Source organism: Daucus carota, chromosome 6 (genome assembly GCF_001625215.2).
Source record: "Daucus carota subsp. sativus chromosome 6, DH1 v3.0, whole genome shotgun sequence".
NCBI classification, from domain to species: domain Eukaryota; kingdom Viridiplantae; phylum Streptophyta; class Magnoliopsida; order Apiales; family Apiaceae; genus Daucus; species Daucus carota.
Genome location: NC_030386.2, coordinates 35,928,819 through 35,955,708, shown reverse-complemented (window position 1 = coordinate 35,955,708; position 26,890 = coordinate 35,928,819). Strand labels below are relative to the sequence as shown.

Sequence of the window (26,890 nt, the reverse complement as noted above, 5' to 3'; positions counted from 1 at the left end):
ATCTTAGGGGAATTATCTTATATACTGTTTTTCCAATCTTATTTTCAAAAATACTACTTCTCCGATCTTATTTTCAAAAATACTACCTTCTCTTCAAAAATCTTAGGTAAGTGAATGACACGCACCTAGAATATAAATTAATGGTCACAAAATAACATGATTAACTTTATGATGATATTTTAAATAAATCTAAATACATTATGGATAATATATTTGTGAAAATTTTGTCATTTGTTTAGTCAAAAAATTTATATGAAACCCAAAATTAATAATTAATTCAATAGTCGAAGGATGCAAGGCGGTTCTAAAGTTAATACAATTGTTTTCTTATTGGACTATAAAAGTAATACAACTCATTTCTTATTTAGAATGAATAAAAAAAGCCCTTGATTTTATGATAATGTATATGACTCTTTTTTTTTTTTTTTGAAACATAATGTATATGACTCTTGATATAGTATTGTGTTTGACGGGTACGGGAGGCGGCCCAAACAATTTATCAATTTCAAGAATCTTAAAGGTTTTTTTATTGGATTTTAAAAACAATAAAAAAAATTCTTATAATTTTCTTAAATTTCGGATTGAAAATATAATTATAATTAAAAAAAATCAGGTTCAAGGATTCCAAAAATTAATACAATTTTTTTCGTTTTGGATTTTAAAAGTAATACAATTCTTTTTCTTATTTAGGATTCCTAAAAGGAATAGGATTATATTTATTTAAACTAACAATCATATATAAAATACAATTTATATTTATGATTTGTAAGGTAATACGCATAATTTTTAATTTCGATTTAGTCCTATAATTTTCTTAAATTTCGAATAGAAAATAAAGGATTGTAAAGATAATAATCATTAAAAAAAACTAATAGCAAAAATTAATATATATATATATATATATATATATATATATATAAAGTAGGAATCATATATTGATATTATGATAATGTAAATGATTTTTGATATAGTATTGTGTTTGACGTGCACGGGAGGCGGCCCAAACAAATTTTTATACTGATTATAATATATTTTTTATAATATTTTTTTATTAGTGATATGATTAACCGAAAGATGACTCAAAATAGTTTTTATGCTATTATGATATTAAATCATATCAAAATTTATATAAAATTTATAACGCCGCCGCGAAGCGCGGCTTTATTCACTAGTTGACCATAATTGACCATTACACATCCATATCAATGTATATATATATATATATAGGGGAGGGTTCTGGTACAAACTTACAAACTTTTTTTGTTCAACACATATATAACTTGAGTTCAACATTTTTTTAACATATTTTGTTGAACATCGATTAAAATAGTGGTGGAGAAGTACGTAAACCAATTTTTAAATGTAAGAACTAAGGTAAACATGTTATATAACTAATATATATGTTTCTAGACCCTACCCAAACCCCAGAGGTATAGTTTAAACATCTTTTTAGATATATTCAACACAATGATAATTAGTGTTCAACACCCGATGTTGAACCCCAGTTATAAATGTGTTGAAAACGCGATTTATTTATGCGTTATTTTAAAAATTGTGATGTTTTTTGAAGAATTTTCAACATAGATACTTTATATAACTAAAGATTAACACGATGGGAGAATACAAAAAAGTTTGTAAGTTTGTAACTTAAAAAAGTTTTTATTTGATCCTATCCCTATATATACATATAATAGTTTCTGTTGCCTATTCAGCATAGTACCATGACCACGCTAGCAAATTACTCTTAAACTTCAGCTAAATTACATTTGCTGCCACCGCTTATGTTACCTTCTCCAGCTGACACGTCTCGCGCGCACGTGAAGGTTTTTTACTGTTGTACCAACTTTCCACAGCGTTGTTACCACATAGATACACACGTACACATAATTCATAATTAATAATGAATCAAGAATCAAGAATAAAGAGTGAAGAATGAAGAATAGAAGCAAAAACAAAAAACACCTGCTAATTGATATTTTTGAAATCCAATTAATTTTTATATTTTTAAAATCTGATTAATTTTTATAATTTTTTTTAATCAAAGTATATATAATATTGTATTGAAATTAAAATATTATATTGATTTAATTATGAATAATTGTAATTTTCAAAAAAAAATAATAAAAAAATTATGAATAATTGTAGAATTCATGATGAAGTTAATATATATTCCTTTTGTCCCTTTTTATTTGTCACTTTGGCTTTTTGCATGTAATTAAGGTGATTAAAAAACATACTCTCACTTACTCCCTCTGTCCCTCTCATTTCTTTACAATTTTTTTACACTGCTCGACACGCACTTTAAGGCGCATATAAAACATAGTTGTATAATTTATTTTTCAAAATTTTTTTTTTTGTATAAAAATATAAACATCGAAATTTTATTCGGAAGAAAAAAAGTTCAAAATAATTTATCAAACTGCGTTTTATGAGAGCATTAGAATGCGTGCCGATCCCCCGTCCCCCAATGTAAACAAATGAGGGGGACGGAGGGAGTATTATTTTTGAAACTTTCTTTTTCTGAATTAAATTTTATGATTTATATTTTTATTCATAAAATGATATTTTTAAAAATAATTAGTGGAATTATGTTTTTTAAACACCTTAAATTATGTGTAAAAAGTCAAAGTGACAGCTAAAAAGGGACGGAGTGAGTATTAAATAACTAATATAATAATAACTAAATATTAAAATACATCCGATTTTAACTCAGATTAATCCTAAATTGAAAACTCAGCTCATTAGATCGATTCTCGATTTTGTAACACTGGCCGAGTTAAACACATTAATCAATTATTTATTATTTAATACATTTACCTTTATTATATTATCTTCCATCTTTCGGTACTATTTTCCTGAATACAACGTGAGTCTTCTGGAGGAAGCTGGATTAAATGACTGGACAGGAGGCTTGCACGTGCTGTTTCATTTACATATACAGAACATACACAATTACACATACTCAAAAGAGCACCGGATGAATTTCAAAGCTTCTCGGAGAAGCTTCCTCTGCAGAAGGACAATCCAGCTGCAATTGATATTATAATTCAGTATATTAACAATTCAAAATTCAAAATTCAAAACTGCATATTAGCACCGTATCTCCCGCTTCTCTTCTTCCATGTAATATCTATTATATTTTGATTCTTAAAACTTCTTTCCTGTAACCTCTCTTCTGAAGTACTACTCTTCTTAACGATTTCTTTCAATCTTATTTGCAGGCTAAACTTTGTTCACAAAATGTTTGATGATATGTGCGGAAGAAAACCTCTTTCTCTCCATAGTTTCTATCGTGCTCTACCAAGTCAGCGCCCTTCCTTTGACTATTAGTTTTCCTAATGATTTGTTAGTATTTGAAGTTAATGGTGTATTTGGATATTCGTTCTATTGTTATTTGAAATCTACTAACTGTATTTAGTTCTGGTGGTGCAATGTGTCTCCATGATTTTGTAAATTGATGGTTCATAATATTTGTAAATTGATTATGCTAATTGTTATCTCCTCCAGAATGACAACTCTTGGTGACGGAGGATATGATTGCGGGTATGTAAATAGTACACTATTTTTGGAACATTAACATATCTCCATTTCAAACTTCTATTGTTATATGATTCAACTTTTATCTATTTATTGTAGCCGAATTTTGTCCGGAAACTGTTTGATGATATGTTCAAAAGAGCAAAATCGATGAATATATATCACTATATACTCAGGTAACATTTGTATGTGACTGCTTGGGTTTTGATTAGTTAATTGATTATATTGTATATGCTTATATTGTTAAATATATGAAATTTTCTAATTTTATTTTGTTACTCATCGTTTTTGTTTGTTGCGTATTTAAAATGATACCCAATCTGAGTTTATAACCCGCCTAAATTTAAATTCAGGATGGGTTCTTACCTCAGTTATTATGTCCAGGGGACCGTATGCGTGCTTAATAGATCAAGAAGGTATTTGATTCTTATCATTTTCTTCCAATTATCGATTATATTGTAGAGGTCTTTAAAAAAAGAACTGTTTTTATTAAAGTTTCTTAGCTATTATGACTTAAGCTCAATAGTTAACACATTGAGTTTTGCTGGGATTATTTTTTAATCCTTTTAACAAATCAAAGAGGTGAATTGTTGATGCATCAAGTTTTTTTTATAAGATTAAAATAAGAATAATTGAGGCTGCTAGAGTGATATTTAATGGAGCATTGAAGCACATTATGCATAAGCAGTTGGTGTCCGGAGAGTACTTAGCTGGCTTAAACAACAAGCGACAGAGGATGTCCGGAAGCACATTATGCATAAGCAGTTGATGTTACATTCACTTGCATCCTTAGATAACAATTTAAAATTCAATTGTGATAGGTTCATAGTTAAAACTATAAGGGTGAACCAATTGAGGCTACTAAAGCAAATTTTACTCTCCCTTTTAAGGTCTTTTGTAATTTTTAATTTCTTTTCGTTACAGAAAAGTGTAGGTGGGTTGGCAATCTCTGCGCTAAGTCCATGGTGTGATTAATAGGGATGTGCTTGCTTTATACTTTGATAATCCAGTGTCTCTATTCAAGCAGCCTAAGACATGGTATGTTGAACTTCTATCTATCTATATATAATCACACCTTTTGAGTGTTAGTTTGTTAAAGCCTTGATGTTTGTCGTTTGAATCAAGTGTCTTTTTAGATCTCTGCGGTCTTATCTGTCACTCACAATTATACTGCATCTGCTACAAGTTGCTAAATCAAGAGTTTGGTTTGACTCTCATGTTAATCTGATTACTGACTGATAATCATGGAGAATGGTCTAATGATTAGCTTATTATTGTTTCAAGTCTTCTGTACACTATTCATGTTTAACTCTTTAACTGAGTTGTCTTACTTCATGGCTGCATCAATACAGGAAAGGTGACTACTATCAATATCGTGCTGAGTTCAAGACTGACCAGACAAAGAAAGAATGCTCTAACAAATCATTGAAAGGCTATGAAGCATGTATATATATCTATTTAATTAGAAATGTGTTAATAAATTAAACAACAGACCTGTGCATCACACTTTACATAGTTTTGATTTTGTCTTATGGCATTTGACTTTGTTTTTCCTATGGCATTTGATTAGGCTGCTTCTGAAACTGCAAATAAAGAACTCCATTCAATGCACCCAATCCGTCTAGGGCTTGCTCGGAATTTCCACGTCTTCTACTACGAGATAATGAATTCCCCTGAGAGGTTTCTTATGCAGATTCCTCAATCCTCTTTATTCCGTATCTTTCCTTTAAAACTGTAATTCAGTAGTATTGGTTGGTAATGCAGGGCTTGCCAATTAGCTAAACAAGCTTTTGATGAGGCAATTGTAGAGCTCGATACCTTGAGCGAAGAGTCCTACAAGGACAGCACCTTAATTATGCAGCTGTTAAGAGACAATCTCATTTTGTGGACCTCTGATTTACCGGAGGATGGAGGTATATTAGTTTATCAATATTCATCTTCATCAGATATGTAGTCATATGTTTTTTTGACATAAACAAAAAAGATAGTTGGCTGAATTGGAATTAAAGGACTTGATAGCAGAACATTTATTTATTAGTATTTGTTACTTTAAAATGGACAATGACAACAAATTCCAACTCATTGAAATTAAAGGACTTGATAGCAAAATACTCTTTCATACAAATCCTATAGATATGTTGTCTTCATCTCACTGCGAAGTGCGGAGCTAAAAATGCTACTTACAGAATAGAGGGAGAAACTGGAGACTGCTGCTAGCTGATCGAATTTCCAGGCCAAACTTTTATGAATTTTGCCCCATGTTATCTTAAATGTGCTCTAAAAATAGTACTCGATTTCTGGTGTGAAGTAGTTCTATGCATTGACATCTATTTGACGTCATTTTGTGTTCTTTTGGCTTTGATGTATATTTTATTTAATGATTTTCAGGAGGGGCATTGGGTGGCATCTGCTGAAAACAAGTGAAGAATTAATTTCTCATATGAGTCTGTCGAGTGAAATTTACTAGCATTGCAGGATGATTGATTCTGCTCCACTGACCATGTATACAAAAGATAGTTTCATTGTCAGAGAAGATAGTTTTGGGTGAGACTGTGAGACATTGTCCTGCATTGGTGGAAATCTGGCAGAAAAAATAGGGTTATTGATTGGTGCACAGTGTCGAGAGAAAATGGGTTTTGGGGATAGTTAAGACAGAAATGAGATGAGGGGAGGGGAGGGGAGGTGCTGTGAGATAGTGAGCATGCAACATCAAAGATTTGATTTGCCCTTCTTTGAATATTTTTTTTTCTTTTATTTGAAGCTGTATGTGATAATATTCAATTTAAGAACAAAATGTTAATATGTTATTAATTCCAATAATTAATAATATTCATATACCATAATGTCATTTTTTTTTTGGAGTTTGATATTTGAATTTATTATTTTTAAAGATCGGCCATGCCGAGAAATCTTTTCACTAAAAAATGATATCTATATCGAATAGTTTGTTATCTTTTTTTCCAAAGTGTAATATCTTTTCTGACATAATATTCAATTTGTTAACAAAATGTTGATATATATCATAATTTATATAATTAATAATGTTTATATATGTATATATCATAATTATATACAGTTAGGCTTTTTAGATTATCTCAAAAGAAGTGTTTATTGCTTATATTTGATACTCCCTCTGTCCCACCAGGTTCTTTACGTTACTTTTCTGCACGCATTTTAAGGTTCTTATAAAGTATACTTACATTATATATATATTTTTTAAAAAAATCCTGAAAAAAAGTTTGAAGTTTAAACTTTTATTAAAAAAAGAAAAAATCAAAAATACGTTATAGAACTATATTTTACGAGAGTCTCAAAATGCGTGCAAACAGTGTACGTAAACTTCCTGGCGGGACGGAGGGAGTATGTTAATTATAAAAGAAAATTAATTTGTAGTTATGTGTCTAGATAAATTTTTTAAATTACAACTCATCGGGTATATAAATTATCTTTATAATAGTGAAATATTATATATTATCTTTTAAAGTGCATCTATATATTTTGTAAACTCAAATTTAAAAATAAAAATAGGTCATTTATAAAAGTTAGAATTTTGAAATTCTTGAAGTCGGGCTTGACTTATAAGTTGTTTAAACAATATGTATGCAAAAACAGTTCCTCATTTATATCTATTTTACTCATAATTACATTAATATTTGAGTAGTTTATATTAAATAAATTTAGTTTGAGTCTAATTTTACTAGATAAAATCATGAATATTAGACTAAATAAAAAGATCAATTTCGAAAAAAAAGGTATGGTATTATATTTTGTATATACCTTAAAATATATGTAAAAGTGAGAATGAAACTAAAATTGATACTAGAACGGAGACTGTTGAACCAATTGAGATGGGTATGAACCTTTTCAACAGAATATAAATATTATTTGTTTAAATTTTAATTATAAATGATTAACGAAAATTCAAATTAGAAATTATGTAAAATAATTTAAAATGATAATTAAATCATATAAAAGTAAACAAAATAGCAAGGAACATAAATGAAGTTATAGTTAACATCTCGAATAGAAGTTAAGAAGTTGTTGAAATTAAAATTATATTTTTGTTATAATAAAATTATATATACCACATGATAATATTTTTATGTTATCAATATTTATTGACAGTGTCATATTTATAGCGATAAATCGTTTATGAAATGAATTATTAATGATGTGTTTGATGAAATGAATTTATAATAAGGGTCTTTAGATCTTACATACTTTTTTGCTTCATACAGTTTTGGATAACTCACCGGTTAAGAGTTTATCATGTGTCGTCCAATGTCCTTGACATCTCGAATAGAAGCTATAAACACTTTTTTTTTAGATAATCTAAATTGCTCATTGTATCTTATTATGATATATAAACAATATTAATTGTATAAATTTGCGATATATTAGCATTTTGTAAAAAAATTGAATAATATCTTATGTTACACTTTTTAAATATAATTAATGTATTTTTATGAATTTATTTAAATTGAATTATTTAAATATGACTTTATCGGTGTTGATAGATAGAAGTCGAGGTATCGCCGAAGGCAATGCCGAGAAGTTGTTGAAACTAATATATTTTGGTTATAATAAAATTAGAGTTAATTGCAATTGGCACCCCTTTGGTTTCGGCTTATTGCACATTGCACCTAATAGTTTTGGAAAATACACTTTGCAACCCCAGACTTTTAACCCGTAGACACTTTGCACCCTTTCCGTTAATTTCTGCCGTTACCGTTAGCTTTTGTAGGGGCATTTTGGTAAATTTAATTATATTTAATTAAAATCAGACTTTTATTTAAATTTTTTGACCATCTAAACGATATTTCTCGGAAAAACTTAAAGAACGAAAGTTGTAGAGAATAAAAAGATCTTTTTAAAACAATAAGGTTCAAAATTTAAATAATTATTTAAAAACGATTGTTCATTTTTACAAGATTGCTAATTTTTGAATTTTTTAATAATAATTATAAAAAGAATTACGAAAATTTTGAACCTTATAGTTCTAAGAAGATCCTTTTATTCTCTACAACTTTCGTTCTTTAAGTTTTTCCGAAAAATATCGTTTAGATGGTCAAAAAATTTAAATAAAGATCTAATTTTAATTAAATATAATTACATTTCCCAAAATGCCCCTGTAAAAATTAACGGTAACGGCAAAATTTACCGGAAAGGGTGCAAAGTGTCTACGGGTTAAAAGTCTGGGGATGCAAAGTGTATTTTCCAAAACTATTAGGTGCAATGTGCAATAAGCCGAAACCAAAGGGGTGCCAATTGCAATTAACTCAATAAAATTATATATATCACATGATAATTTTTTATGTTATCAATATTTATTGGCAATGTCATACTTATAACGATAAATCATTAAATGAATTGTTAATGAGGTGTTTGATGAAATGCATTTATTATAAGGGTCTTTGATTCTTACTTCTTAGAATCTTCTTTGATTTATAACTAAGTTTGTAAACAGTTGAGCACGGAAGAATAACTCAGTAGTTAAGAGTTTATCCTATGTCGTCCCTAATCCTGGGTTCGATCTTGTCTCACCCGAGAATATCTTAGATACAATGTTATATGGTGTTCAGTATAATCCAATTGCTAAATGTCCATCCGAGAATATCTTAGAAATTATATTTATGAATTAATATTCCAATTTTGATCATATTATTATGCTATATGGTGCTCAGTACAATCCAATTGCTAAATGTCCAAATTACTTTGTCGACTAAATTTTTTTCAAAATTCAAAGCCCAGCAACAATCCAATTGTTATATGTTCAAATGTGTCAAGAAAGTAATCCATTTGAATAATGATAAGTGCTTCGTTTCTTTCAATTACATTAAGTAAAATATGTATTTCATAAAATTCTACTTTAGATTTAAATATTATATTTGAACAAAGTATTTTTTTAAATTTAAGTATTGGTTTATTATATATTAAGCAATCGAATTAAAGGTGAAGTTAGATAAACTGACTCACTACCACGACCTTTAACACGAATCGGTACCAAACATACTAATGCAGCATACAACAATCGAAGACACACTAGCAACATCATCCACCATTCATCAACCTTTAGCTCTTGAACCAGGCTCATCAACATTCAACAAGGTCTCACGAAGAACAGTTTTATATCGTTTTGTTTGATTATCAATTTGTAACGCTATGCTATGCTGCTTTCTCCTGCAAGCCAAATGCAAATGTATGACTTCCTCATTTCAGTAAATTTTATTTCAGTTTCAAAGCCCTGCAACGCGGGCATCAATACTATCACTATATACTGCACAGATGTACTAGTAATACAGTACGAGTGTATCATACATCTATAGTAAAACTAAAGTATATCCATGGAGAAAGCAGAAATAACACGTGAGATTGAAGAAACAGAACAAGAGGAAGAAGAAATTGAAGATTTGCAAGCAAGGCGGAGTACAAAATTACCTAATAACCTTAATCCAAATCACATCAAAGAAGATGATGATAACGATGATTATAAGCAGCACAAAAGTGCAAATACTAATGGCGAAGTTGAAGATGATGTTCATCTCATACCTACATCTATCCAGGAGCTTAAAACGATTGATAATGGAGGAATTGACGTCTCGGAAGCGGAATTGTATCAACAAGTTGATTTCGATAACTCGGTGAAATGTATTAACTCTCTCTTAAACTATACATACATATATACACACATTGTGCCCTACGTGTGGACCGTTTGGGGAAAAGAAGAGGCCATATGTGTAGAGTACTACACTTTTATACAGATTACTTTATTATTTTTTTTATTTTTTATTTTGCTTATGTGCTTGTTAATAGGATATCATATGTTGTGAATTTTTGTATGTACTGATTTCGCTGGCTGATGCTTTTTAATTGAGGTACGCTGTACAGATCTGCTTGACATTTTCGACAGGCTTATATTTAGATTTGCTTAGACTGATTACATCTCTGTCAATGAGTTAAGTCATGTATCTGATTCACATAGTTTGGTTTATATGCTGCTGACTCTTTTCGGTGTTTATGTATTCGGAACCGTATGGTTAGTATGATGTTAATCAAAATAAGAAGTAGAAAGGCCACAACAAGATATGTTACTGTGAGTTTGTAGTTTAGTAGTTCAAATTGAGGATCGAGATATGTTTTTAGCAGATTTGGGTGATGTTTATGTGTAGGTTGTAAATGAAAGAGGGACAATGTTTTAAGTTGTGTTGTATAAACCAAAACCACTAGGTCTTTTTGCCTTCTATAAAACTTCTGAGTTATCAAACCGAATTTCATGTTCATGTAGACATTTGGGAAACATGTTAGGTTATTGACAAATATATGTATTCTGTGAATGCAGGTACAGGAATTACTACTGAACTATCTTCAAATGGACACAGTGGCACTGAACATACTGATCCTGGGAAAATTGACGGTGACTGCGTAGCAGATGTAACAAAAAGTAGTTTAAATATTGGAACTGGAGAATTTTTGAGCCAGGAAAGTGAACTTGAACATGCAAAACAGCATGGCAGTTTGTCAGGTTCCAGTCTCTCGCCTTCTGAAATTTCTGTAGAAGAAGATAAAACAAGTTTGAATTTCTCTAACTATATAGCAATACATAGTACGGAAACTGACCAATTATATGCAAGTGATCATCATGAAGCCACTGAGTTGGATGTTGAAAGAGTTTTGAGGAAACAGGATACACATGACTTGTATTGTCCAAACTGCAATTCTTGTATCACCAAAAGGGTTATTATCCGGAAAAGGAAACGCCGACTTCCAAATTTAGGCGAAGACGGTAAGCGTAACAAGTTAGAGAACGTTACAGGCCCTGGCCCAATTTCGACATCCGTGCCAACAACCAGCGATCCATCTCACAATACAGTTGATAATTGTGTGGATGATAGTGGAGCACTTGCATCTAATAATATTGATCAAGTTCAAGAACCAGATGTATTCAGATGCTTATCTTGTTTCAGCATCTTCATTCCCTCAGGTTTAAATTATTCGTGTAATGGAGAATTTTTATTTTCCTAGCATACTTGACTAACAATATGACTAGTAACTTTTTTCTCTAATGTAAATGTGGTAGACATGTTTAAGTATCTCCCATTATTGCATGTATCTTCACTGGGTCCTGTCCCCACTGCTAAATGTGATGACTCTCTGACCACTGATGTTCCATCTGTAAACCAAAATCATCAAAATGGATGCTTCGATTTAATAGCACCAAAAGTTTGGTTTTTACCAACTTTAAGTATATAGATCTAGTGCTTCATCCATTTATCCATATTGTGTATATCTTACTTATTGACATTTCACAAATAGCTGGTCTGATTGCATATGTTTTTATCTATCTTGTAGGTAATGGCTTTAAGTTGTTCCGCATGATTAGAGATAAGAGTGACGAGGATAATTTGCAAGATCCTCCACAAACACAAGTTTTGAAGAAAAGCTGGTTTTCTACTCTTTTTCAGTCAGATAAAAGTAAGTTAATGAAGTGAAGTGGAATCATATGTCATATTACCACCTGTCAACTCATTGATGAGCATGGGGTGTTGGCCATGAGTATCATAATTTCAAGCAATAATGGCTCAAATATCAGATCCAAAAAATATGGCCCCAAACATCACTTTATAACATTATATCGTGTAACGTTTATAATTTTTTTTTTTTGAAAACGCTACATTTATCCCTTGTTTTAGCCCAAGCCCATAAGGCAAACACCTGGAAACCCTAAAAAACCTAACGCTAGATAATGTAACGTTAGGTCATAGCGTTACTTTATCTAACGTTTGAAGCCCAAGCCCATGTAACAATACTCTCATAACGCTACACGATGTAGCGTTTTATACACGATAGCGTTTTATCCTTATAACCTAACGCTACATGATTCAACGTCATAGAGTGGTATTTAGGGTCATATTTTCATAACGTGATATTCGGCGCATTTTAACTCCAATTTGATATTCAGGGCCTTTTCTCGTGATGTAAGCATGATTAATTCTGTGCTTTTTTTATTACATTAATCTAATTATTCGAACTTGTTAATGTGATTTCTGACCATAGTTGATTGAAAAAATATATCTACATAATTATGCAGTTGGCACATGTTCAACCCTGGCCAACCTATATGAGGTTGGATTATGGGCCAAGTATCACATTCCCATAATTGTTATATATGTAAATTTTTTGTTGCAAGAGAACTAAAAAAATGATAGTAACCTAAAATTTTATCACAGAGATACACAGTAATGGAATCTTCATATGTGTTTTCTTTTTTTTTGACAAAATATGTGTTTTCTTTTTAATTAGTCATTAGTACTTGTGCATGAGCTCTATATTGACTCCTGAAAACTCAGTGGTTACCAAAGATAAATCACAAGTCTAGTCTATAATAATGTTTCTTGAAGAGAGTAGCTTTTTAAGGTCAGTATATACCTCAAATATCATTTTGCATATAATCGAGAATGCGAATGCATCAGGTAGCAGTTACAATTGGTCAATAACTAAGTGAAGTGCTTTTTCATAAACTGCCTTGAGCATTTAATGATCAGAAGGAACTTGAATTCATGGGCTGTCAGGTGCAATGTAAATAAAAGTGCAAAAAGAACAGAAGGCACTTAACAAGAATGGAAGATAGTACAAACTGAAGTCCGTATACAGTTAGCTTCTATTTCCTATTCTGTTGTGTAAAGACTCCTCAAAAACCTAGTTCCTTAATCCAAGCTATGGATGAAGGCAGTTTCATCCGTTATTCACCCCTTACATGTTTATATTCTACAAGTAAGGCATGGTTGCATTGTGTCTAAAGCCTTCCCTTTATCCCATTTGTAGATATCTGAGCAATAGCCCCAATAAGGAATGGCTTCAAACTCGCCATTACCATCAAACTGTAACTCTGTAAGGTCCTGTGTGTTTTTGTGTAGAGGAGACACATCATCAATAGCTTGATGACGAGATAATCGGAATTACAGACATCAGCTTATATTGCTGGACTGGATCGTTGATAGGATAGCACTTTACTAGATTATGTTAATCTAATTATCTCACGTAAAAGCCTTACTATTCTGATGTGAAATGCCAATGCAGGAGTCATAACTAGTGCAGATGTGGAAACAGATGACACTGAAGTGCTTATTCCTTCAAAGTCCACGAGGCAACAAAATGGTAGTGTCTCATCAATGCATGTATCTTCCTCGCATGCTTATACAGATTTAAATGGAGAACCTGTAAAGAGTAGTAACAAAGAATCTGTGGAAGGTGGAACCGATAATATATCTCCTCAAAAAATCAGTCTGGCGGAACCTGGAAGCATAAATAATTGTAAAGATCAAGTTTCTATGAACTTGAATGAGGAGAATGGGGAAGCCTCACCAAACAAATCTCCCTCACATGAAATTTACACTGATGAAGGAAGTGTCTGGAGTGAAATTAGTGGATCCAAGGAAGGTGGCACTAATGTTTTATCACCTTCATACTACGAGGCGCCGCTTAATCGTCAAGGTGAACATCCAGAAATAACTCTGGCAGACATCCCACCAACTTCTACCAGAGAAGCTGCGGAACTTTCTACCTTTAAACCTCAAGAAAATGGGCTCAAGTTTTTTATCCCTTTTGGCGTCAGTTCTATTACTGTTGAGACTTCCAAAACAGACCAAAAGGTCAATGGAACAATACCAAATAAAGGTTCAGGTACATGATTGATGCTAAATGCTGTCAAATTGACTTTTTCATGTTCGCCAATTTCCTGTTGTTTCAATATAGTATATATATAGGTTGAACTCCAGGTATTGAGATAATTTCAGTATTGTTCTCACAAATTATTATTTAATATGCTACCCGTCTTCACCTTACATAGATGATAAAAGTGTGTATTTAATCTGAAATAACCCTTAGCCCATCTGTTGTGCTCTCTTTGGAAATTTGAAAGAAATTTGAATTTAATGCGAGAACTCAAGAAATGTTGGTTTGGTCTAGTGTTTTAGCTGAGTTTGTACCTCATATTGAACGGTGGCTTTGCAGATGAGAAGGATACGGCTTTTCTATTACAGACACCTTTATCATTCCTTGAAGAATCATTCACAGACAGCAAAGTGAATGTAACTCTAAGTATATCTCCTCAAAATGAGCAAATTGGTGGTGCATCCCTTCTATCTGAATTTGCAACACAAATCAAATTTGGAGAAGTTACAACAAATAATAAAGGTTAGTCAGTAGAATTTTGTGCTTTTACAGCTTGAACAACCTACACAGCAGTCTCATTATTCAGCTTGTTTCTGTGCTGATTGTTGAATATTAGAATTGTTAATCAGAATATTTGCCTTGTGATTATATCTGGACTCAGGAATTTACAACTAATGAAAACTTTATCCATATAAATTTATTGTTAGTTTGTAAGTTCGTCCACATTTCCACCAATTCAGGGTTTTTTTTTTGTTTACAAGGTAGAATTTATCATCTAGTTACTTGTATTTGGTGGCAAATTATTGGTGCAACAATTGCGGCAGACTTTTCTTAAAGGATATGATCTTAAGGTCCATTCATTAAAAGTTGCAGCTTGACTCTGTTAAATTGAGTACCAATATATGTCGATGACCAACAGAGGTGTAACACTTATCATAGGTCATGTACCAATATGCTTAATATTTAGCAGGGAATAATACCGTGTGATGTCACAGCAGTGTGCAGTCCAAGAATACTCGTTTCTTTACCAGTTGTAAGTTCAGATGGTGCTTGATTTTGACCGGGAAGGCTAATGACATTTGCTAGAATCTGCCTTCTGTATTTCATGTTAAATAACGTAGTCATAAACTTTTTAATCTTGGAAATTGTACTTGGGCAGGGAAGGTATGATAATATATTTTTAATTTAATAACCATTTGGTTTCTCTCTTCTCTCTGCTTATACAACAGGAATATATTGTCATGGTTTAGATGCAGTAATTTTGTTGCTACTTGAAGTTGTTGATCACAATCTTATTTGTTTATTCTTAAGCTGGCGAGGTTCTTTTGTGTTGTTGCTAGATAGCATGATGTGTTCATTTAAATGCCTAGCAATTAAAATCATGGATATGTTATGGAAGAACAATGATTACTTTATACATTAATTGACAGAAAATATCTATTATTCTGAAGATTATCGACAAACACACACAAAGAAAGCAGAGGCATACACAGATGAACCCTTGAAAGCTGATCAAACTGCCCCAATTCCAGTAATCCAGAACAATCTATTACTTCATGGAAGACAGATTAATCTTAGAAACACCTTTAAGGATACAGCTGCTCAAAAAGGTTCAGGTTAGAAACACCTTGCAAACATTTTTAGTAGTGTCAAGTTTGGGTGGTTCAATAAATTATACAATTTTAGATTGTTTTAAAATTATTTTAATTTTAAATTTTCACAAATCAAAGATTGCTAAGATACTTATAATTTAAGGCCCAAGAGTATAATATATCTAAAATTTAAAAATACTCACTACGTCCCACCCAAATGTTTACATTTGGGTTGGGCACGACGATTAAGAAATAGAGTAAAGGGAGAAAAAGTAAGAAAAGTGAGTAGAGTGTGAGATCACTTGATAATAATGTATAAAGTGAGTATAGTGGAAAGCAGTAGATGTAGTTCTTTATATTAGATTAGTTAATGGTTACCAACAGGCTAAGTGGAATTAGTTCAAAAGATTAGAATGAATAAAATGGTAAATATCTTTCACTAAAAAAAATGAATGAGTTCGTAGATATCATTCATCCAAAATAACAAACAAATGGTACCAGGGTTTCAATGATTTTAAGGGATCTGTGATTGCATAGCCATGACTTCCAACGAATCAGTAACTCTTTCACCTCTAATGTTTAACCACTAAAATTATCAAAGTCTGGGCTTTAAAAATGAAAGCTCATTCGAAAATTTTATGTTTATGGGAGTGAATTGAATCTGAGAGAGAGATACAATCATCAACCTCTTAAAAACAATTCAATTTTATGTTTATGGGCTCATGAAGATGAATCAACAAAGAGTCCAAGGTCTTTATCTATAATTCATGTTGCTTTCTTGTAATCAATTTTTACAATGATTACGTTTGGTGAGATGGGAAAAGAGGCTTGGAATATCTAACCTATTAACAGAAGGTTTATAGTCAGAATATATAACCTAGAGTAATAACATCATACTTCCAGGCATATTGTATTCTTTTGTTTTTCATCGAAAAAACCAACATAATATCTTATCCATCAGATTATTAAGAGATGTCGCACCTGAGACTGACATTTAATTACTCAAGTTGTACAAGTAGAATTGAACCAATCATCAGTCCTAACCCTTTCATTACTAATGCATTGTTTTGCAGTCAGTGACACAATAATGGTGGTTGCAACCAGTCAAACTGAAGACCCTGATGCTCAAAGAGTGCAGGATTTAACTAATCCAGCAGAAACTGAAAATTTGCAACATCTTGAGACTCGAATCCAAATAAATGAACAAAGCGACATATCTGCAGAAGGAATTCGGGGTCTGGAGATTATAAAAAGCATTGTGTATGGAGGATTAGTGGAATCAATATCAAGCCTCGGAGTTGTGTCATCGGCGGCTGGCTCTGATGCTGCCACATGTAAGTTTCCTAGATCCTGTTGTGCTGTACCATTGTTTTGCATATAGTACATAGAATTCTTCAAAGTCTCCAGTACATGATATATGGAGTGTGAGATTTGTGAGTGCTTGAACGCTTAGAGTGAATTATGGTTTAAATTAATTCTAGTAATAAAAAAAAAAAGGAAGGGTGGTACTTGATTTATAATTATAAATTAAATAGACACAAAGATATTTTAACAAAAACATGGATCTTACCCCCATGGTTAGTTTATAAGCTAATGCTACAGCTAACACTTTTCTAATATGTCCTGCCGGGTCGGTTGTTTGTTTTTTCTCTGTCAGATTAATCAATATATTGCAATGTAAAAAATGGACTTGTGACTAAAGGAAAAAGGTCATCTACTAATGAATAAAAAACACATAGCACAGAGGCATATTTGTCATCTTTCTCAATGACCTTTGTGGCTGGTGTTTTAAAATATCCTCCCAAGATATCTGCATATTGTGCACGCTGGCAATAAGAACTCTAACTGTCTTGGAACGTGCTTGCACATAAATTGCCTTAAAACTTTTCTGTGGACCTATTATACTTTGTAAATTTTATCATTTGGGTTCGAATAGTAACAATGATGTCAACGAGTTTCTCTAACATTTCTATAATTGTAGTGAATGTTCTGGCTCTGGGATTGGCTACTCTTATTGGAGGGCTAATTATTATTGGTCACAATGTAAGTATTGTTTTAATTCCTAGTAGTATAACTTAATGTGGACTGTGGAGACTTGGTTCACTATGCGTTATTTGATCTGAACTACATTATTTAAACTTTTATATAACTTGAGCAGCTAAGAAGTTAGACGTGAAACTTGTGGAGAGAACAATTTATTACCACAATTTTGTAATAATATATATATCTGACACGTGCCATCACAATTTGACCATGACTTTTTAAGAAATTTTAGACAGTGAAGATGCCTAACCAAGAAAAAAATTTCTACAGCTTTGGGAACTGGAAAATGATAAGAAGACGGAAGCTTCTGATCATTTAGATAAGCGAGTAGACAGGTACCATGAACTACTGGGCCACAGAAGAAATTTTCTACTTCATGCAGTCTTTGCTGTTCTATCATTCCTTACATTTGGCTTAATTCCTCCTATTACCTATGGCTTCTCTTTCCGATCGAGTGATGACAGGAACCTCAAGCTTGTAATGGTTGCAGCATCTTCGCTGTCAGCCATTATTATACTAGCCTGTGGAAAGGCATATGTTAAGAGAACACCAAAATCTTATATGAAAACTGTACTGTACTGTGTTATGATGGGGCTGATGGTCTCGGGCATTTCTTATGAAGCTGGTAACCTGATCAATATGTTCCTGAAGAAGCTTGATGTATTCCATTCAAGCTTTGTTGTCACGCAAGAGACTCGAGTAATGAAACCAGGGTGGGCATCCTATTGATACAGTAACATGGCTCAGGCCTATGACAATGCTGAACAAGCTCTTTACATGTATACTTACTGGGCTCGTATTCCCCAGCTTAACAAGTGGTCTTTCACAAGAGATTAACCTTCCATGGATAAATTAATGTTGCTTCTTGTAATCCTCTCTAGCCATCTTTCAAATAACATTATGTTTTGCCATGGGAATCAGGTAATTTAACGTGACAGTTATCATCACAGATTATCTACCACTAAAGGGAACAGTAACATTGCAGTAGTTGATTGTTATGTTCTAAAAAATGCGATGCCAAATATTGTTGAAGATTGCTACAGGCTACAGAGTAGAGGAATACATTTATGCTCAGCTCGGTGCAGCATTTCGCGTATCTTCCTCTTACCAAACCACATTTTGCAAAATCCATATCCAATAAATCGCTAATAACCCCACTGGGTTAATTCTAGTCCATAAGATGTATCTTCTAGAGAGGTGCGCAAAGAAAAAGGTGACAACCTCAATTTCGTCAAAAAGATATATCTTCTGGAGAGGGGGTAAATAAAACGGCCGCAACCCTCAATTTCTTCAAGGGTGGGCTAATCGCAGAAAAATTACGGAATCGGGCCAGGCAATTAAGCAACATTTATTTGTTTTTTGTCACGAGCATCCTTACATTTACGAATAGAGGCTGGTTTTCTACCAGCATACTGGGACCACATTTTCTGATTACTCATGATCAAGTCGTTCCTTCCTGTGATCAAAATTTACATAACAATTTCGTCATTTGTCTAAATTTATTTTTCAAAAATAAAAGCTTATTTCTGGAGAAAAATATTTATAATTCTACCTTTTCCTAAAATAAATCCTTATTTTTTCTGCTAACTAGCGAATATAAAACACTTAACATATATGATATCTATCTAAAAAAATTACTCCCTCCGTCCCTCTCATTTCTTTACAGTTTTTTCACACTGCTCGACACGCATTTCAAGACGCATATATAATATAGTTCTATAACTTATTTTTTGAAATTTTCCTTTTTTGTATAAAAATTTGAATATCAAATCTTTATTCAGAAGAAAAAAAAAAGTTCAAAATAATTTATTGAACTACGTTTTACGAGAGCATTAGAATGCGTGCCGAGCCCCCGTCTCCCGATGTAAACAAATGAGGGGGATGGAGGGAGTATAAAATAATACATTTTTAAAAAAAGGGAAGCCCTTAAATTTTCAAAAAAAAAAAGCTCCTGAATGGAAATTTGATATCCAGCATTCTTCTAGACACAATGACAATTTTATTATAAAACGGATACTGGAGAGATATTAAAACTCTACATAACATTTGTCAAAAAAAAAAAAAAAAAACCTCTATATGACCAACTAGATAAACACATAAACACCAGCCTTTTAATTTATTAATAATTAGCCAAATGCTGTATAGTACTGGGATGGGGATTTTTACCAATTGCAAGTCGGAAATTCAACACTGGACTAGTAAAACACAAAGGCAAGTATAAAATACTTAAAGAGAAACATCAAAAACTGTAAACTTGGCTTTATTAATTATTATAGCACCTGAACAATTGCACACAGAAAATGTTATTACATTTACATGTTCACAACAGATACCAACTCTTAAAAAAAAAAAAAAGAACTACCAACTTCAATATTTTAATGCATAAGAATAACAGATGTTATACGAGAAAGTAATTGGTACAATCATGACCAACTATAACAAAACTGTGTCTAATTTCTTTTTCTTTTCTTGAAATTAACAAACTCTGTTTCATGGTATCCAAAATCACCCTCCCTAACATCAATAGCATTGTATGGCATATATAGGAGTGACATGGGTAGGGAGTTGCTTTTGGAAAAAGCGAGTGTAACATCCATTGCCCCAAGACCCAAACTATAAAATTGGTCACCCGACCACAAAACCTCTTCTAATCTCACACGATATATTTACTTGCTTTTACCTTTCTTCATCTTTGCCTTGAACCGAGATTTTACCAATAGAGTCTGAACCGTGTTGACAAAATTTCCAGTGGCCATAACTATCAGAAGTATTCCACAAGTAACTACCTATCAAGAGAAAAATGTAGAATCCATCTAAGTGTCTACCACAGCAGGAAATTAAAAAAATGGAGAGCAAAAAAACAAATTAAGATCAATAAGATTAAATTTATCTTAAAAATTTTCAGTTGATGGCTGGATAAAGTTCTCACCTGCCACTCAGGAACAACACCAACTACTGCGGTTTGAAGCAACAACACTCCAACATATGCTTCAAATCCCTGAGACAAGAAAGCAACCAAATTCCTCACTCATGAGCATAATAGGTTGATTAAACAAATCCTCAACCTTGAATGATTGTTTCTTATCACCAAGAGAGTACAATCCCTCCTCTCTTAGAAGAAGTGCAATTGTGTATAAATCAGAAAACTAGAACTTACTTTGAGGACATGGCAACTATTTTTACATGGAAGTCTAATAGACAAGCTTCCTTAGCAGGTATATACTACCAGCAAAGTAATTTTATATATTATCATAATACCCTGACAAGATTGCATAATCTTGACTGGTATAGACTCTAGAGATTTGGGAAGTACAGATGTATGTTCGATAAATTATTATTTATCCTACATTAAGGGATGGTTTTCCTCACAACCACTACATGATGTTTAACTGAAAAGTATAAATATATATTTATTTTTATTCACTTTCACCAAGTTCTAGAGAGTGAAATGCAGACAGTTTGTATAAAACACATGTATCAAACATATAATGTTTTTGTACAAACTTTACCAACTTGTATATTGGCAGTTCATTGAACATAAGCAGATAACAAACACTATTGCCTCTACTGTACACAAGTGGGATGAAGGATGAGCAAGCTAAGACTGAGGAAAATGGAATGTTGAAGGTCCATTATGAAGATCATTAAAACCGCACTGAGCAATTATTCTCTAAATGGCTATTCGGTTTGAATCATAAAATATATAAAACTACTAACTTGTGGGCACGAAGTCATCATCAGAAGGATTTTAAAATTTTTTTATTGCACTTGGCACCTGATGACATTTTTTAGCTCATGTTTAGGGTTGAATTGGCAGCGTGAATAACAAGGCAAGAAGGAATGAGAATCCTAGTGATGGTAGTACCCTCTCAGCCGTATAATATAGTTTTTAAAATAGTTGGAGTGAAAAGAAGATAGTCTTCTATATTTCCTGCCAAACAAAGAAACAAGTTCTATGACAATTTAATTCCTCCAGCTAAACATCCTAATTTCTAAAAATACTGACAATCAAAGTTTATCTCTACCAATTCCTTAATAGCATATATTAATAGATCCAAAGGAACTTCTTTATATATGATTTAGTTGACTTAAATTAATAATTACAAATGGGAAGGAATTTTATAGATACATAAAACAGGAGTGGATTATTAGTAACTAAAATCATGTCACACACATGATCAACAACGCTAGGTAACTTTCAGTCACACATATTATGTTAACATATAAGATATACTTTATCATATCCACAGAAATTTAACACGCCTCAAGTAAATTATAGTCAAGATTAATAAAACTTGTAGCATTCATCATGAATCAAAATTGTGCCGTTCTGAGTTACCTGTAATGTAAAGAGTATAGGGCACAACAACCATAACTGGCCATCTACTCCAGCAGTTTCTCCCCACACAACATCCATCCTCTTAGCCTGCCAAAATTTCCAATCAAGTAAACAAATAATTTGTCTAGTCCTGTTAAAAGATGTTTCCAAGTGGGCGAACAATAGGCATAGACAATCTACAGCTATATAATCAACTTCGGATGGAAATGACTCTACCTTGCCAAGAGCAATACGAGTATAGAGTCTCTGTCTTTGATATCTGTTTTGCAGAAGCATTGCAATTCCTTGCATTATTGCCCATTTCAGAAACAGTTGTACACCTTTCTGCAAAAGGCTTGGTTATAGTTATGAACAAGAGTATAAAGTTGAATAGCTTATATAAGTCATTCTTGCCTGCTTCTGCTCACAGTCAGGCTGGCGTCCTATCTCCCACGTCAGACTGATGAGTGCCATAACTATTGCAAAGTAGTGATGATATATCCACCTGCAGATACATGTCTGTGATGTTACTTTCAAGGATGTTGCTACCAAATAGAACAAAAAATATACATACATACAGGGGTGTACACGGGTTGGCGAAACCGACCAACCCGATCCAAACCGATCATATTTCGGCCGATCCAATCCGAAATTTTTTAACCGGATTAGTAATTGGATTGAAATAGTATTAACCCGATTTAATTGGGTTGGACATGGGTTTCGGGTTTTATAAACTGATCCAACCCAACCCAATTGAAAAATATGGGAACATATTGAATTTATCCATCTCATCCACATATTAGCCTAATCCAATTAGTTTTATTGTATTTGTGTGCCCCAAATTTAATATATTAATTTTTGTTTGCTATTTAAATATATATGATAATAAATTTATGAGTGAGAATATGAGATTAAATTTATGAATATATTTGTTTATTATTTGTTACTACTTATTTTTTTAACTAAATTCAGTTTTATGTCTTTGACAAGATTGTTAAAGTAATTTTTAGTGTAAAAAATTTGATGTTGAAGACCTATTCGACACCGACGATTATAACCAAACCAATCCGAACCGATCCAAACCGAAGTACTACAAATTGGTTTGGGTTACAAATTTATACGGTTCGGGTTGGGTTGAAATTTTAAAAACCCGATTTAACTGGGTTGGGTCGATAAATTCCGCTAACCCGCCCAACCCGAACCGTGTACACCCCTACATACATATAACATAGAAAATCAAGGAGTGTCAGAGCGATTGCTAAGTGGCTCCTATAAACTGTCTACAGTTCAATTCTCACTTCCCCCATGATTAAATATATATCAGCGCACAAACATATATACAATACCATATAGGGAAAAGAGTTTCAATGGTGACATTAAGAAACTCCTCTGTATATATGTGGACACTAGAATCAACACCATAGGGATGGCAAAATAATCTGATCTGATGGCTATTCAATCCGTTCCGATCTTATTGTATATTACCGAACCCAATATTTTGGATTTAAAACATGCACCCAACCAAAATCCGATCCGAAATCCGAATCCTGAATCCCAAATCATGCTCCAAACCAAATCCAAATCCGAAACCCGATGAATTTATAAATATATATATTTTAACACACGCACACACACACGCATATGGAACAATAGGTATCCACTTGCTTATTGAAAACCTCAAACTGTCCACCTCTTTTTTGAGAGAATAGAAGTCATTACCAAACAAGAGGGAGTAAATGATTGAAATGAAATTTCTACTTCAATTACCATGGACGAATATCACTTCCATTTAATCTCAGTATATTCTCTCGCAAAGCCAAACCTGTATATAGATATAGTAACCAAGACTGCAACAATCTTGTTAGTACATGCTAAAAAAATGTTGAATTGGATAATACTCCCTCTAATCCACTGTATAAGGTTCTAGACTCTTTTCACACATTTCCATGAGCTTTGACTGTATAGTTGAATTTAATATTTTTCCACAATTTTCTTTTTCTAAATAAAAACATACATGTTGTACTTTTATTGAAAAATTGAGATTTTTTACAAAAATTAATTTTAACTATTGAGTCAAACCTCTTAGAAGTAAGTGAAAATTTCAAGTGACTTATATAATGAACCGAGCGAGTATAATAAAAATATTTTTACACACAAGTACCTGGTAAAGTTGCACTGGCAATGCAGGTAAACATCCACCCCAAATCCATGACCTTAAGCAAAGTAGTAATGTCGGGAAAACGAGAAACAACAAAGCAGTTCTATCCTGTTGGTGACAGACAATTAAGAATCAAAAGTAAAGTTTTAGTTTCAGATCCATATAGAGCAATTCTACAGTGAAGTAACTGCACTCTAACCGACAGGTTGAGCTGTTAAAGAAAATCATAGTTCATACTCAATTTTGTTGAGATCTGAGCAAAGATTATTTTTGTGAATTCATCCACAATGTGGTTATGCATAAACTGGGTAGCACGCTCAAAAGGAATAACTAAGGATACTACCAGGGGACATTGCATAATTTTAATGCCCCAAAAATTACAAGCCAAAGATACTAATTCCACCTACAACAACTATCATGATTGTCATCTCAAACAAGCTTTGCACAGATATAATGTTGTGGATAGAGAATTGAATTGATTAATAAGAAACCTTAACCTCTCACCTAATGTAATCATGTGTTCACACGTCTAAGATATTATAGTATCATCAAGATAAGCTATTGTATCATTTTCACCGTGACTGTAAATTTATTTTGAACCACCAAACACAATTTTACTATTTAATTTCATCTGATTGTCATAAAAGAAATTGTTCCAGTATGTAGTCCTGTTACAACTATACTCTGCAATTTTCAGGGATAAGGAACTCTATAGTACAGACATGCACCGATGCACACAAACATATGAAGAATTGTATCATTTTCTCAAACCTACCGAACTTCCAAACTTCCACTTGAAGATTATGTATCTAAGTACACAAAGCATTGATCATTTCTTATCACTGCTGAAACCTATTTATCTTTCTTAATAAACTTCTTAGTACTAAACTACATAATAAAACAAAACAAAACTAAATTCGGTCAATAATAGCCATAAGAATCATACTCTAAAACTATTGTATTCCTCCTTCACTTTGAGTTGAACATCTTTCCGTGTAGCACGAACATTAATAGGACCTATAAACATCCTCAAAAAACTTCCTGGATCCAATCAACACAGCCAAAACTCGTCAATTCATTTAAAAACTACAAATCTAGCAACTACAGTCACTCATAAACACACACAACACAAATCACTACCGCACACACCTTGAGATTTGCTCGGAAGAAACGACGCCGCATCGCCTTCACTCAGCACATACCTAGCTCTCCGCAACTCCTCTTCCAACTACACAACAAAAAATAAACAATCATAACCAAATCCTAACTAAATAACGAACAGGCACAAAAATAATAAAAAATACATAATAATGTGAATGTGCGCATGATTTTTTGTACTTTTTCGGCTTCTTTAGGACCTAAATTGCCTCGTTTAACAGAAGAAACGATAGAAACACGGAGATTTTTGATATTAGAATCGAGCGTTAGGGCTCGCTGCCGGAGCGAAGCCTCCTCCGACGATGAACGCGAGATTAACGACGCCGACGATTCCTGTAGCTCCTTAGCGAGCTCGGAGATTCTAGAAACTTCTTCCACTACGTTTTTCTGTGGATTCTCGCCGCCGGTAGTCTCCGCCATATCAGAGAGAGATCGATTTGAATCGAAGATTTCGTTGTGTGTGTGTGTGTGTTTTTGTGCGGGTTTTGGAATAAAATAATTTGTTGGTTATATATGTGAAGTGTCTGTGTCTCAAGTAAGATAAGGACGTGATTAGACAAATTGGGGAATCTAAAAACTTGTTAAGCAGAAATAATATGATCAAATAGTGAGAAATAATTAAATTAAAGCGTACTAAAAGTAATTTCATATTTTATGTAGATAGCTGTGATTAAAAATTTATTTTCTGTCGTCTCATTCGTTTGTAAGGCTATAAGCCAAATTCGTCAAAAATATATTTGATACAGGAAAGTGGCACGAATTTTAATATTTTGATAAAATATAGTTGTGCAACTTATTGTTGAGATTTTTTCTTTTTTATATATATTTAATATTTATTTTTATACAGAAAAAAAATTAAATTATAAAAAAATCTTAAAATATATATCGAGCAGTAAAAAAACGTATACAATTGAATCCAACCGAGTAAATATGCCTTTAAATAAGTCTGTGACCAAATGGACCCTAATGCTTTATGTACCACTTGGAGAGTGAGTGACCACTGACCAGTGAGCTCCATACTTGCATGGACTAAACGATAAATACACCTATTTTTTTTTGCTTTTCCTCCATTTAAGAAAATAAATGTAATTTTTGAATAAGACCAGTAAATAATCTTGTGTCTGTACGGTAGAAATTTATTGTTTTTTTTTTGTTTTTTTTTTTGAAAATGAAATTTATTGTTTTTAGTTCAAGCTTTTTGTACATGATTTTTGATTTTGTAAGTAAGTCGTATATTCGCGCTTTTCATTTACAGGTACCTGAATCCTGATACGTTATTGACAAGAATTACTCCCTCCGTCCCACCCATTTCTTATCGAATGGGTTGGGCACGGAGCTTAAAAAATATGTATAGAGTAGTGGAAAAAAGGAAGAAAAGTGGGTAAAGTGGTGGGACCCATTGATTTTTAATGT

At 32.4% G+C, this 26,890-nt stretch overlaps 3 protein-coding genes across 8 annotated transcripts; 2 read left to right on the top strand and 1 right to left on the bottom strand.

Moving 5' to 3' along the window:
* Positions 1–2,888: 2,888 nt before the first annotated feature.
* LOC108225110 (14-3-3-like protein) lies at positions 2,889–6,398 on the top strand. Of its 3 annotated transcripts, none has more exons than XM_064078918.1 (10): positions 2,889–3,098; positions 3,222–3,304; positions 3,508–3,543; positions 3,637–3,713; positions 3,891–3,953; positions 4,462–4,575; positions 4,890–4,981; positions 5,108–5,217; positions 5,302–5,450; positions 5,926–6,398. In XM_064078918.1, exons 7-10 carry the CDS (start codon positions 4,973–4,975, stop codon positions 5,949–5,951), a joined length of 294 nt encoding a protein of 97 aa, XP_063934988.1. In that variant the 5' UTR covers positions 2,889–3,098; positions 3,222–3,304; positions 3,508–3,543; positions 3,637–3,713; positions 3,891–3,953; positions 4,462–4,575; positions 4,890–4,972; the 3' UTR covers positions 5,952–6,398. The 3 variants fall into 3 exon arrangements, with proteins under 3 accessions (XP_063934988.1, XP_063934987.1, XP_063934989.1); XM_064078917.1 differs by having other exon boundaries at positions 2,889–3,123; XM_064078919.1 differs by lacking the exons at positions 2,889–3,098; positions 4,890–4,981 and having other exon boundaries at positions 3,130–3,304.
* A 3,144-nt stretch (positions 6,399–9,542) lies between these two features.
* Positions 9,543–20,201, top strand: LOC108224275 (membrane protein of ER body-like protein). Of its 4 annotated transcripts, none has more exons than XM_017398799.2 (9): positions 9,545–10,185; positions 10,877–11,518; positions 11,887–12,009; positions 13,615–14,217; positions 14,548–14,730; positions 15,660–15,824; positions 16,874–17,134; positions 17,782–17,843; positions 18,114–20,201. In XM_017398799.2, exons 1-9 carry the CDS (start codon positions 9,882–9,884, stop codon positions 18,570–18,572), a joined length of 2,802 nt encoding a protein of 933 aa, XP_017254288.1. In that variant the 5' UTR covers positions 9,545–9,881; the 3' UTR covers positions 18,573–20,201. The 4 variants fall into 4 exon arrangements, with proteins under 4 accessions (XP_017254291.1, XP_017254288.1, XP_017254287.1 ...); XM_017398798.2 differs by having other exon boundaries at positions 15,639–15,824; XM_017398802.2 differs by lacking the exon at positions 17,782–17,843 and having other exon boundaries at positions 9,543–10,185; positions 15,639–15,824; positions 18,114–18,271.
* On the bottom strand, positions 20,083–26,014 carry LOC108193008 (uncharacterized). The gene is made up of 10 exons (XM_017359567.2): positions 25,658–26,014; positions 25,469–25,547; positions 25,266–25,360; positions 24,323–24,427; positions 23,929–24,008; positions 22,576–22,666; positions 22,399–22,506; positions 22,183–22,269; positions 20,773–20,841; positions 20,083–20,629 (listed from the first exon to the last, which is right to left on the bottom strand). Exons 1-10 carry the CDS (start codon positions 25,895–25,897, stop codon positions 20,510–20,512), a joined length of 1,074 nt encoding a protein of 357 aa, XP_017215056.1. The 5' UTR covers positions 25,898–26,014; the 3' UTR covers positions 20,083–20,509.
* Positions 26,015–26,890: the final 876 nt, after the last annotated feature.

What these genes read in the sequence shown, in the direction of transcription:
- LOC108224275 (XM_017398798.2), top strand. Translation starts at nt 9,882, where the DNA reads ATGGAGAAAGCAGAAATAACACGTGAGATTGAAGAAACAGAACAAGAG. An exon ending in CAGCATCTTCATTCCCTCAG is followed by an intron (nt 11,519 to 11,886) that starts GTTTAAATTATT and finishes TCTATCTTGTAG; the next exon opens with GTAATGGCTTTAAGTTGTTC. An exon ending in AATACCAAATAAAGGTTCAG is followed by an intron (nt 14,218 to 14,547) that starts GTACATGATTGA and finishes GTGGCTTTGCAG; the next exon opens with ATGAGAAGGATACGGCTTTT.
- LOC108193008 (XM_017359567.2), bottom strand. Translation starts at nt 25,897, where the DNA reads ATGGCGGAGACTACCGGCGGCGAGAATCCACAGAAAAACGTAGTGGAA. An exon ending in CTGACTGTGAGCAGAAGCAG is followed by an intron (nt 22,507 to 22,575) that starts GCAAGAATGACT and finishes AGCCTTTTGCAG; the next exon opens with AAAGGTGTACAACTGTTTCT. An exon ending in GTGTTGTTCCTGAGTGGCAG is followed by an intron (nt 20,630 to 20,772) that starts GTGAGAACTTTA and finishes TTCTCTTGATAG; the next exon opens with GTAGTTACTTGTGGAATACT.
- LOC108225110 (XM_064078918.1), top strand. An exon ending in ATAATGAATTCCCCTGAGAG is followed by an intron (nt 5,218 to 5,301) that starts GTTTCTTATGCA and finishes TTGGTAATGCAG; the next exon opens with GGCTTGCCAATTAGCTAAAC. An exon ending in TGATTTACCGGAGGATGGAG is followed by an intron (nt 5,451 to 5,925) that starts GTATATTAGTTT and finishes AATGATTTTCAG; the next exon opens with GAGGGGCATTGGGTGGCATC.